Raw genomic sequence first — 12,856 nt, 5'->3', positions numbered from 1 at the left:
GTATATTAGGCTAAGGCTTTACTAAGCATAAAATTTAAGCTAAAGCATAAATGCATTAGTCGAAGGCATTATTAAGCTAACATAATCTAATATAATAGTGAGGAGCTATGTCAATTAAGAGATATTTGCTATTTGTTAATTTACTTTCATTTTGAAAGGTAATTTTTTTGTTAATGATTAAAATTGTGGTTTTAAAAATTTAGTGGCTCTTGGCCCAATTAGGTAGAATTTTGGTCGAGTGTTATTCATACGATTAATTTTATAGAAAAAACCTTGTAAACACAATTTATATAAAGGAGTAAAAGGTATAGACATAAAATTTTTTTATTTAACTATGGAGAGTCGATTTATAAAAATTAAGTGAAATATTATCAGAAACTCTCCTATGCGGCGATTGCATATATGCTACTAAACTTTAAAACCAAGCTCAATCTTTTTCAAGAATTAAAATGCTCATTTCGAGCCTTAACCTTCTTTTTCCAAGGTTTAAGTTTAACATCCTACTCCAAAAGCTTAAAATGTCAACTCTAAGCCTTAACTTGTCAATTCTAAATTTTAAAGCTTGAAATGTCTACTCAAATACTTAAAATTTATAACCGATCTCCAAACCTTAAATGTGAATTTCAAGCCTTAAATTACCAATTTCAAACCTTAAAATATATTTTTCATACCTTAAATTGTCTACTCCAATAGTTATTTTAATAACCTACTTCAAACCTTAAGAGTTAAAATGCCAACACCAAATCATTATATTGTGCATTCCAAGTCCTTAAATATCAATTCCAAAACTTAGATTTAATTATATTTATATCCTACTCCAAACTTTAAATTCTCAACTTAAATGCTCAATATGTCTATTTCAAGACTTGAAATTCCTATTCCATGACTTAAGTACTATAAATTAATTATCTCCTACTCCATCAAATAACTATTGTTATTTGTAATTTAACATCCACTCTATGACTTAAGTATTATAAAATACTAGTATAAAAACTCGTGCATGCACGAAGCTTTTTTTACAAAGATATAAATAAATATAATTTTCAAAGTTATGTAATAATAAAAATAAAGATACTATATACTAAAGATGAAGTAATAATTGTTAAGATATGTTGATATGACATTGTTTATTTGTATAATAAACTTAAATAGTTTGTAAATGACCTGCTTAAAAAGATGAGTTGATTTGGACAATTAGTTATTTAATTGATTGAAACATATTAATTTATCATTTTACAACAAATCATTAAATAAATAATGACACGTGAGATTTTCTAGTCTTTTTATTAAATTGTATGATGATATGATTAAAACTAATTATTAACTATAGCACATCCCTATGAATTCTGAATTTTACTGCTTTACTTCTAAACACTTTGTGTATATTGATACAATAATATAATTCAGTATATAGTAGAATAAAGTATACATTACTTGTCAATCGAAAATATTTATTTAAGGGCTCGTTTGGATTAAGAGTAAATATTTAAGGGCGTAAAAAATCAAACTAATGCAATAAAAGTAATTAGAGATACAAATAAAGTAATTAAAAAAATTATGAAATATGTAGAATGAGAGTAAAATAAAAAAAATGAATAAAAAAGGAGGATGATTTCCCTCATTAGAGGAAAAGATTTCCCCCACCCTCCCCCGGGGTAAATTTATGTTCCAAAATAAGAGAACTAATTGCTATATTATTATCTATTTTCATTATTTTCTAATCAATTCTTCCACCTCTCTAACAAAAAAATTCCTTTAATCATCTATCTAACTAACTGCAACAACAAATATGTAAATCAATAATTTATACATATGCATATTTTATAAAATAGAATAAACATATAAAACTATAATTCAATGTAAATATTTTATAAAATAGAATAATTTTCTACATAATCAATATCTTTTAAATATCATAAGAATAAACATAATATTTCATGACTATACCAATTATTACAAATATAATATAATGCAAAATACAAATTACAATTTGGGAATTTGTATTTTCTCTTTGTTAATGGCTAAAATAAAACTTACACAAAATACACTAAGAACAAACTTGAAGATAAACTTTGTATGACAACCATTACCCGGAAACTTGATACTTGTTGTAGGCGTGTAATCAATTTCCTTTTGTAATATTTCCCCCACAAAGGTACTTGGGTTTTGACTTGAAAATCCACAACGAGATACAAACAATACAACACACCCTTAATACTTAGGGTATGTCACTTAATGACAAAGTATTTGGTGAATTATAAACTTTGGAAATTCTATCAAAAAGTTTATAACTCTTTTTGAAAGAACACAAGTAAGAGAGAAAGTAAGGACAAAGAATTCAGAAATTAGGTGTATGAAGCATCCTTCTTCAAGCCCCTATTTATACTAGTTCAAGTATACCAAGGGGTCATAGCTCATTTAATTACCCATTGATGATAAAGCATAATGACCATCAATCAATACCATTATAACTAAGGTATTCATGAGCATTATTCCTCCTCATTAAACATTTGTAACATCAGAATTGATATGGCATAAGAGAAGTAATCCAATGCACTTAATTCAACGAAAACGTAAAGTCACAACGGTTTGATCAGAACCTAAAGTCGAGTCGGCTTTAGGTCCATTCCCAGGAAAGTCGACTCGGCTTTTCCTGCTGGACAAATTCATTTTCCAGTACCTAAAGCAGAGTCGGCTTTAGGCTCAATTCCAGGAAATTCGAGTTGGCTTTTCTTGCTAACTCGGTTTTCCAATTTGCCTTTTGTCCTATCCTTTGAACTCCTTTTGAACTTTGTATTTTTAATACATTTTGTCCCACTAGTATTTGTAATACTTGGTGATAATTACTTAGGATTTAATATACTGTAAATGTTCAACACCAATCATTAAATTGTGAATTACAAGTCTTAAAATATCAATTCCAAAACTTAAATTGCCTTCTCAATTAATTACGTTTAATATCCTACTCTAAACCTTAAATTCTCAACTCCAATGCTCAATATGTCCATTTCAAGGCTTGAAATTCCTACTTCATGACTTAAGTACTATAAATTATTTATCTTCTACTCTATCAAATAACTATTGTTATTTGTAATTTAACATCTACTTTATAAGTTAAGTATTATAAAATATTAATTCTTTACTACATCAACTACTGTCAACTTCACCATGGGTTGAAATGCCATTTACAAGGACTAAAATCCATATCCTAAGTATTAAAATGAGAATTAAATTCTCCGTAATTTTTAGATGAAGCGGGTATTTGGATGTTGGGTTAAACTATATGAGTTAGATGAAGAATTGGCTGATTAAAATAAACCCAATAACTGAAGGTCGTATATGTATATGTGCAGTCGTTCTATACAAGTTTTTGTGAAGTATTATTAACTTCTTATTAGAATTTAGGCCACACGCACATACATATATAGGTAGTATAATACTTGGAATACGAATTTTAAAGGAAAAATTCATGTGAATAATACAATTTTTTTAAAATTTTCCTACAATAATACCAACTATTGATTAACCATAAATGATATCAAGTTATGGGGTATTTTCCTTGAATAATACCAACTTTAGCTTACTAACTAATTTACCAATTTTTTTGTCTTATAATCACCTATAGTTTGCTTTTTTTAAGTTGGTATTATTCATGATTAATCAATAGTTGATATTATTGTAGGGAAATTAACAAAAGATTGTATTATTCACGACAATTTTTCTAATTTAAAATTTATTAACTAATATTCCTAATGTGTTTTACCCAAGTTATAATGGTTTTTTTTTATCATTTTGTTTTTATAATTACCCAATATTAATTTTTAAGAAAAAAGTTAGAACAATAGCCGAATTCACAGAATAGTCTATGGACTATAAATCTTCAAATAACTAGACTTTTACCAGCCAATCGAGAAAACAACAATTTGTTTGGATAGCAGTTAGCACATAATTCATAATCATAACAATGATAATCATTCGAACAAATTTTAGGAAATAGAAAAATCTTAACTATTTTGATGTGAGGACTTGCCAGTAAATCATGTACATGCGAGTATAATGCTAGAGGTAGGCCTTCTATGCATGTTTTGATGTTTACCCCGTTTGATGTAAAAAAAAAATTAAAATAAAAGAAAAAAAATTTATTGGTTGGCTATTACTAACAGCAAACAAGTAAGTTCAATTTTTTTTAGTTTTAAAAATTATATTTTTAATCAAAAAAATTTTAATAACTTGTTCTTTTTTAGTAATAACGATTAAAACTTTGACTTTTTATTTTGGTAATAATTTACTTTGCGCTTATTTTGAAAATTGTTTTTTTAAAAAAATCACTTATATTTTTCAATTTTCGCATTGGCCCACGTCCTACATTCCATGTTTCTCCATTTTGACCCTTTGATTACTATGTTGGACCTTGAGAAAAGAGTATAAGTGTATAACTATATAAGTAACATAAAAACAAGTTAAAATCTTTAAAAAAAAAAAGTAAATTAAATTGTTTAAACTAAATTGAGTTCTTAAAAAAGATGAATATATAATATACGCATGAATTGGTTGATTTCCCGTTTCAATATCCAGACAATATAAAGTAACGCGTCATTGGTTGATAATGCGTTTCAACATCTAGAATACGTTTCTTTCTCGAATGTTCAAACGTCTTTTTATAGTTAAGCGTGGCTACTTCATCAAAGTCTGGCTTATTGGATAATTGATTATAGCATTTTAATAGATTCGAACAGATGTCAGATCATATCTATCACATTAAATGATACCCCTTAAGTTGAAACGTTTCGATGTGTAGCAATTCTTCATATAATATCACCCCGTGTGCCAACTCGTTTGCACATATGCACGTGCAGTTGTAGGCTAGAGCACGCAATTATGGATAATGAGCGTTAACTTGTATACATATTTGATGCTGTTCATTTTTTCTCAAATTATACGATAATAGGAGCATTACCCATAATTCATCAAGTATTGTATGCATGTCCACAATCTATTATTTAAGAGATATGTGATCTTTCTCACATGTAAAGTATTTCTTACACTCCTCTCGCATGTGAGTCACATCAAATTCAAGAACCACTTTTTGACTCTGATACTATGTTAGGTTGTAACATTTCGTCACATAATCACCCCGTGGACCCCACTCATGTGGATACACCCATGAGGCACCCTTGGGCTCGGTCCCACAACTAGTGTTCATTAAGAAAAAAAAATAATTAACTCTATTTGTGTGGTTTGGAAAGTGCAAAATCTATTAAATCTCTCCCAAGCAAAGCTAAACCAAAATTAAATTAATTTCAATTTCAACAGCAAGCCTATTTATTTTTTTAAATCTCTAAACCAAACATTAGTAAGACTGACGATGGAGTACTTGAAGAGACTGATGACAACCACCATTCACGCCAACCGCCGGCTTTCCACCAGAATCGCCACCTATACCAATCACCGTAGTCTAAATCCACTGTTCTAATTGAGATTCTTTTTAACAATGTGCAATTGAGGTAATTTTCAATTTTTCATCTCTATTTTTGATTGATTTCAACACAAGGATGATGCTAACAACAGATCATAAGGGTACGCTATTTTCGACAAACATCTTTATTGATTTTGACTTTTGGACTTGATTGAGATTTTTGGTTGTATGTAAAAATATTTTTTAGCATATTATACTTTTTTTGTAAGACTTGTGGGATTTTTTTAATTTGTTTATGTATATATTTGCTTGACAAAACAGCTTTATACTCTTGTAGGTTTGGAATTACCAAACTAAAACAATGTAGCTTAGTAAAACTATTTTATTATATGAACACCATTTTGAGAATTATGTTTTAAAGAACACCAAAGTTGGAATTTTTTTATTTTTCAACTCCAATTAGGCAAATCACTCAAAATAAACAGGCTTGCTGTTAAACTTGGAATTAATTTAACTTTGGTTTAGTTTTGCTTGGGAGAGATTTAATAGGTTTGAAACTTTCCAAACCACAATCAAATAGAGTTAATTAATTTTTTTTTTCAATGAACACTAGTTTGGGAAGTAAATATTGGTGAACCCCAAATTGAGATTTTTTTTATTTTCCAACACTACTTAGGCAAATCATTCTATAAAAAATAGAAGAAGAATAAAAATCTATGCAATTAATTTGTTTTACTTTTTAAAATTTCTTGCAATTTAAATATATAACAATTTAAAATACTACTTTCTTAATCTAAATTACCTTGTGCATATAATGGATGAGAAAATTAAAAAAGAGTTTGAAGCTTCTACTTTCTCCGTTTTATTTTAGTTTTTATATAATAATATGTCCAATAATTTTAAAATCATCTCTATCACTTAGGACTTCCTTACCCATGCCCTATATCAATTTGAATATATATCATTTAGTCAATAATGTTGAAACATGATAGATGACATCAAATCTATTATTATTGAAATACCCAATGACTTCTAAATTGATTTTAAAAAGTCCTTAAATTGTTTATTTGTATTTTCATGTAGAATGATGTATAGAGTGTTTATAAGAAAGAAATAATCTTGTATTTTTTTTATGTAATTTAAAATTAATCATTCTATTATTTCACCATTTATTCTTTCTTTTAAAGTTAAAATAATGATATTAAATATTAATTATTCTCAATTTCTATACTAGTTTCTCTTAAAAAGTTAAAATTATAGATAAGAAAGACAATTTATAAATTTTAATGATTGTAACTATTATTACCCTTCTATTATATTATGAAATAATAGTTTGTACAAATAACTAAATAAGAACTCCCGTCAACTTTCGTATAATTTAATTTTCAAAGTTAATTCATAAACAATTAGAAATAATTAATTGATGGTAACTTCCAGTTTTTCTTTAAAAATAAAAAATCTTCATATATTCTTTCTATGCGTGTAAATTAATTGCTTTATAATTGTTACAATTTTTAATTCATTGGGGATTATTTAATTCATTATTCATATATTGAAAATGACCTCCTAAGATCATTTTAAAATTAATAGAAAAGAGAAAAAAGAAATAAGAGAAATTAAATAATACATGGTCTTTGTGTATAAATAGGGAAGCTTGTCCTCCCCTTGGAACTCAATTACTCAACAACTAGAGAATATAAGTGAATAAATAAAAAGAAAAAGGTCAGAGAATTAATTATGGAAGGATCCAAGAGTTGCTGTCCACCTGGTGAAGCTAATAAGTAATTTCCTTCTCCTTTTCTTAAATTTTTAATTTAATTTTCCATTTTAGAAATACGAAATTTTTATTAAGATATTTTTTAAGAAAAATAAATGTTTTTCCTCTTGAAAATATTTGTAATTGTAAATTAAAATTATATTTGATTGAGTCCAATCCTGTTTTTATCTGACTTTGTTCTTAAAGTTTGTTAGTTGGTAGTAATTTCATACTCCTGGAAGGATATATTTTGGATTATAGATATCATGATTCAATCAAACTACGTTCAACAATAAAAAGTTGTGTTTAATTATTAATTTATATGGGTTTAAAGATTTTTCGTTCTTGATTATATTGATCTAGAGTTAAATGAATTTTTATGTAAAGTAACAAATTTATATTTGCTGTCAAGGGTTAATCACAAATAATTTTTTTTAGTTTTGTCACTGACGTCAGTAAGATTGTCATCTAACCTTCTCTAACTCCATCCTAAATAAGGATCATTTAATGGCATTAAGACAAATAAATAATGATATTGAATTATTAATGGACAAAAATAAAAAAAATATATAGAGGCTAGATCATGATTCATGAATTATAAAAGATTATGGACAAGATAATCAATCCTCCATCAATGCATCTAACTCTTTATCTTATTGTTTTAAATTTAAACCTATTAATGGCTTATCCAGATGTCTTTAGATTCGCCCCTAAGTGTAAGCTAATACATGTCAAAAGGGGAAAAAACTAGACCTGATCAAACACCGTGCCGGGACGGGTGGAAAAACAGTCCATTGATGCGGACCAGGCCGGGCCTTATGTCGAAGTGCGGGCCTAAAAGTTCATGCCCAAACCCGTAATATGCGGGCTTGCGGGCCTATGTTATATATTATTTATACATAATTAAAAACACAAATTACAAATAATTGAAATAAACAAATACAATTGTTACATATTATACATAATTTAAAACACAAATTACAAATAATTGAAATAAAAAAATACAATTGTTACATATTATACATAATATAAAACAGAATCAAAATGCAAATCATGAACAAGCTAGTAAACAAATGAGTAAACCAATGAAATAATGAATAGATCCTCAAGTGTTAGCATATGATTTTACAATCGTCATCTTCATGATCTACCTCTTCTTCCTCCTCTTCAGCATTAAAAATGATAGACCGACCTTGATGCAATATGGAAAAAAAGTGTTAGCATATGAAATAATCAAAATATGTAACTAATTAATTATACATTAAAGCAAAATAATAACTTACCTAAACATAAACCCTTTGCACGTAGCCAATCTTCATAACAAGCAAGAGATTCAACCGTCATTGATGTTAGAGAAGCCCTCCAAGGATTAATCAATTTCTTAACCATACTAAAAGTCGACTCGGAGGGAACGGATGATATAGGAATAACTAGAATGTCACGAGCTAATGCGGTAAGTTGTGGATGTCTAGGTGCTCCACTATTTTTCCACCAACATAACACATCAAGAGGAGTCTTATGATCAACATTCTTTTCCTCCAAATAAAGATGAAGTTGTGATTTTTCCACCACACTTTGTTCTTTTCTAGTCATCCAACTGCTATAATTAGCCATCCTATCACTACCAATAGGAACATGCATATTTATCTCTCCACCAACCTCGCCACTTTGACTAATATCCTCACCATCCACATCCCTATACTCCTTTAGCAAGTCACACAAAATGGCTCTCACTTCCGCCACTTTTTCCTTAGCTATCATTTCTCCATAAAGAACGGTGTAACAATACTCAACAAATTTAAGCTTATAACGAGGGTCCAAAACACAAGCACAAGACAATAACATATTATAATCCGACCAGTACTTGTCAAATTTCTTTTACCATATTAATCAAGAATGAATGAGGACCATTTGCAGTTTCAAGTAGCATGCATTGAATATTCCAAACCCCCTTGAAATAAACATTTGAAGTTGGTGTTGTAGAGGCAGAGAATTCATTAGTGATATTGTAAAAAACCTTTAAAAAGTCACGAATCACCAACACTTTGTGCCACTCATCACCATCAAGTAAATACATTTTTATTTCAATATCCTTTTCCACCACATGATCAATGGCCGCCCTAAAATAAAGAGCACGATCAAGCATCAAATAAGTTGAGTTCCACCTAATACAACAATCACCACGGATTCTTTTCTTACCATCTAAATGATAAGTTTGTTGAGCAATCTGGTAAAACTTCTTTCTCTTAGGTACCGAATGCCTAAAATATTTGTCAATTGATTTAAACTTTTCCACAACATCATCAATAAGTCTAAGACCGGCTTGTACAATTAAATTTATGATGTGATAACAACAACGAGTTTGGAAAAAGTCACCAGAGAACAAAAGTCCTTTACCATTACTCACAAGTTGTCTCTTTATTTGACTCACCATTGTATTATTGTAGGTCGCATTATCTAATGTAAAAGAACCTACTTTACCATCTATTTTCCATTTGGACAAACAAAGACAAACATCCTCCGCTATAGTAATACCATCAAATGGAGGTATTAAAGCTCCAAATCTAATGATTCTTTTTTGCAACTTTCAATTCCTATCAATTCAATGAGCAGTTATACAAATTTATTCATCTTGTGTATGATCATTTCTCCAATTATTAGTTTTAAAACAAATCCTTCCTGATGCATTTTGCATGTCTAACTCCACAATTTTTCTTTCCTCATTATAGTGCTTCAATGCATCCCTTCTAAGTGTGTGTCTACTCAAAACTTTATAGCTAGGACAAGCAACAGCAAGCATGTTTTTAAAACTGGGCTCTTCCACAGTTGAAAATGAATGAGCACCAGCTACTACATACATACAAATAGCTTTCCTAAGTTCTTCAGGATCTATTTTAGGATTTTTTAAGGACATGTATTGTCCTTGAGAAGTGGTTTCAGGCCCTATCTAAGTTTTTTATCAACCTATGATTTTTAGCAACACACTTTCAAGATGTCTTTTTAAATGAGAGGTTCCATTTCGAGATTTTGCTATAAAAACTTGCTTACAGTGATTGCATTTTGTTTTTGTTTCGCTTTTATCATCTGATTCAATCCTCTTCATCTCATTCCAAACAATTGATCGACGATTCCGTATGTCCCCTTCATCTTCATCTTCGTCATCATGTACATCATCAAGAATTTCAAGATCTTCCACTGGATGCTTTTTGCTATTTGCAGATTTTTCCATTATTTTCAGATCAAGTACTACAATCAACTAATCAAGAAATACAACTCAGAAATACAACTAGGGTTTTAATGTTTTACACTTTACAAGTTTACAATTTACTGATTTAGTGATACTACTTCTTGGGCCATAATCTTTTATTTCTTCTACTTGGGCCATATTTTAGGCGTGAATTTTAGTTCTTTTATTTAGTATTTTTATTTTAGTTCTTTAACTTCTTTTTAGTTCACAATTCACAGTAAGTAATTCAGTAATTCACACTACCAAGTGCCAACATAGCTTCTTTTCGGGCCGGGCCGGACCAGCCCGCGGGCCAAACGCCATTTCCAAACCCGTCCCAAAAAAATTCGAGCCACTTATTTTCTGCCCAAACTCGCCCATCGAGCCATATTTTGGTACCCAAACCCTCACTTTTTTCGGGCGGGGCCGGGCTGGTGGTGATCAGGTCTAGAAAAAACAAAGTTGACCCGGTGGGTAATTATGCACTATTAATGGACAAATCATCATCATCATACACGATACTAATTTATAAGCACTATATGCCAAGTGTCACTATTAAAATACATTTTGCAAGCACTTTATGCCAAATGTCACACTAACAATATTAGGTTGTTGTTTTGGAACTCATCCTTTCTTCTTCCCTAAATGCAATGCAAATAATCAATGAAAAATCTTATTAAAAGTGGTTTTAATTGTAATGGAATAATTGTCATTGACATAAACCCTACAAATTCTTATTAACATTAATATAAATAATGTCTTTTTTAGCTTTATAAGAGAATATAACTCATAAGTAATGTAAGGCTAATTAATGTTAGTTAATTTTATTTTAACTACTCCTTTTCAGATCTCCTAATACATTGCACTATAAATTGCGAGATCAGAAAATTAAAGGCTAAAAGTTTGAGATATAAAGTTAAAGTAGTATACATTAGAATTAACTCATGCAATCTTATTTTAGCTTATAAATTCACAAGGAGTCATCAAAAATACCCTTAGTATGCTTTACACAAACAAAACACACATGTAGCAACATAATATGGTATGATTGAAGATTTTTCAACTACTACTTTCAACGATCATCAAAAACATACAAGTTGCCTAATTTAAGTATTCCTTTTCAAGATATAATTCTAGCATCTGTTTTATAAGGTAATATCTAATCATACTACTATTTAACTGTATCACTATGATAACATCCTTAACACTTTAATTAAGTATTATTATGTATATGATTACACTTTGTATAAATTTCCTAATGCTTAATTGATAATTATCATGTATTATTACAAAGTGGTGAAAGGTTCTATATGAGGACTTTGTTAAATTTTTTCCAAGGTCCTACATGTTATGAACCCAAACAATATATAAAATAATAAAAGTAAAGCTACACTGTGAATGACACGGGTATAATCCTAGTAAAATATATTTGACATTAGTGAGTTGGATACCACTATTTTTTAATACCTATTAATAAATAGGGGATACTTTACCCATTGGATAAATTAGTAATTAAGAGTAATTGGTGTTAAGAAATGTATGTTTGTGTTATGTTTGAACAGCAAAGCATGCTGCAAGTGTGGCCCTGGTTGGACTTGTGTGATAAGGAAACTTGATGACCCTCTACCTGATTCCAAGCCTTTTACCAATTGCTGCGATAGTTGTGTCTGCATCACGTATGTTTTTATAATTCTAGTTACTCATCTTTTCTCTTTTTGACTTTACTACATCGATCTAAATTAAACTTGTGAGAACCAACTTATTATTTCTCTGTTGGGATATTTATCTCACATCGATTAATTAAAGATAGTGTGCACACTTTATAAGTCATTGGCTTATCCCACATCTGTTGGAATAATTTATCCATATCGATATCTCCTTGGCTTATGAAGTTTGTACACCTTGTGTTTTTCAATTATATGTTGACATTCACCAAAAATGTTCAGAGATGAATCAAAGAAAGTAGAGATTGAAGGAGGTTATTGTGTATGTGGAAAAGGTTATGCTTGTACTTTCACCAAAACTGAAGGTCCTGATGCTGGTAAAGTCTTCTTTGAGTGTGGCAATGGATGCAGATGTGAGATTTCTGGTTCTGGCAATGAGGTTCTTGTGATGAAGGAAGCTTGATTCAAAAAATTGTGAATGCTTATTTTGTGGAGACACTCTCCATAAGCATGCTTTTCTTGTAGCATATTGGGAGCCACTAATATCAATCAGAAACTTTGTGTTTTGTTGATGTGTTGATTATGTGTGTTTTTTCCTTTAATAAGCTTTGTGATGATCATAAAGTGTAATGTTTGTCTATCCTTGTTGTAAACAAGGGAAAAGGTTGTAATGTCATATTATACTGATAGTGTGTAATGTGAATGTGATGTTATTTGTTGGTGTTAATAGTTATTTCTAGTGTTATGAATATAAGTTGTTGGATCTCAATAGCTGACTTCAGTTACAAATTTAA

At 29.4% G+C, this 12,856-nt stretch overlaps 1 protein-coding gene across 1 annotated transcript; it reads left to right on the top strand.

Moving 5' to 3' along the window:
• Positions 1-7,079: 7,079 nt before the first annotated feature.
• Positions 7,080-12,856, top strand: LOC130820258 (uncharacterized). The gene is made up of 3 exons (XM_057685568.1): positions 7,080-7,197; positions 11,961-12,074; positions 12,345-12,856. Exons 1-3 carry the CDS (start codon positions 7,154-7,156, stop codon positions 12,523-12,525), a joined length of 339 nt encoding a protein of 112 aa, XP_057541551.1. The 5' UTR covers positions 7,080-7,153; the 3' UTR covers positions 12,526-12,856.

This window comes from Amaranthus tricolor, chromosome 8 (genome assembly GCF_026212465.1).
Source record: "Amaranthus tricolor cultivar Red isolate AtriRed21 chromosome 8, ASM2621246v1, whole genome shotgun sequence".
Taxonomy (NCBI): domain Eukaryota; kingdom Viridiplantae; phylum Streptophyta; class Magnoliopsida; order Caryophyllales; family Amaranthaceae; genus Amaranthus; species Amaranthus tricolor.
The sequence above is the reverse complement of the archived record's forward strand: the minus strand, read 5'-3'. Positions and strand labels throughout refer to the sequence as shown.

Coding starts and splice junctions, on each gene's coding strand:
- LOC130820258 (XM_057685568.1), top strand. CDS start 7,154: ATGGAAGGATCCAAGAGTTGCTGTCCACCTGGTGAAGCTAATAA. Junction 7,198..11,960: donor CCACCTGGTGAAGCTAATAA/GTAATTTCCTTC, acceptor ATGTTTGAACAG/CAAAGCATGCTGCAAGTGTG. Junction 12,075..12,344: donor GATAGTTGTGTCTGCATCAC/GTATGTTTTTAT, acceptor AAAAATGTTCAG/AGATGAATCAAAGAAAGTAG.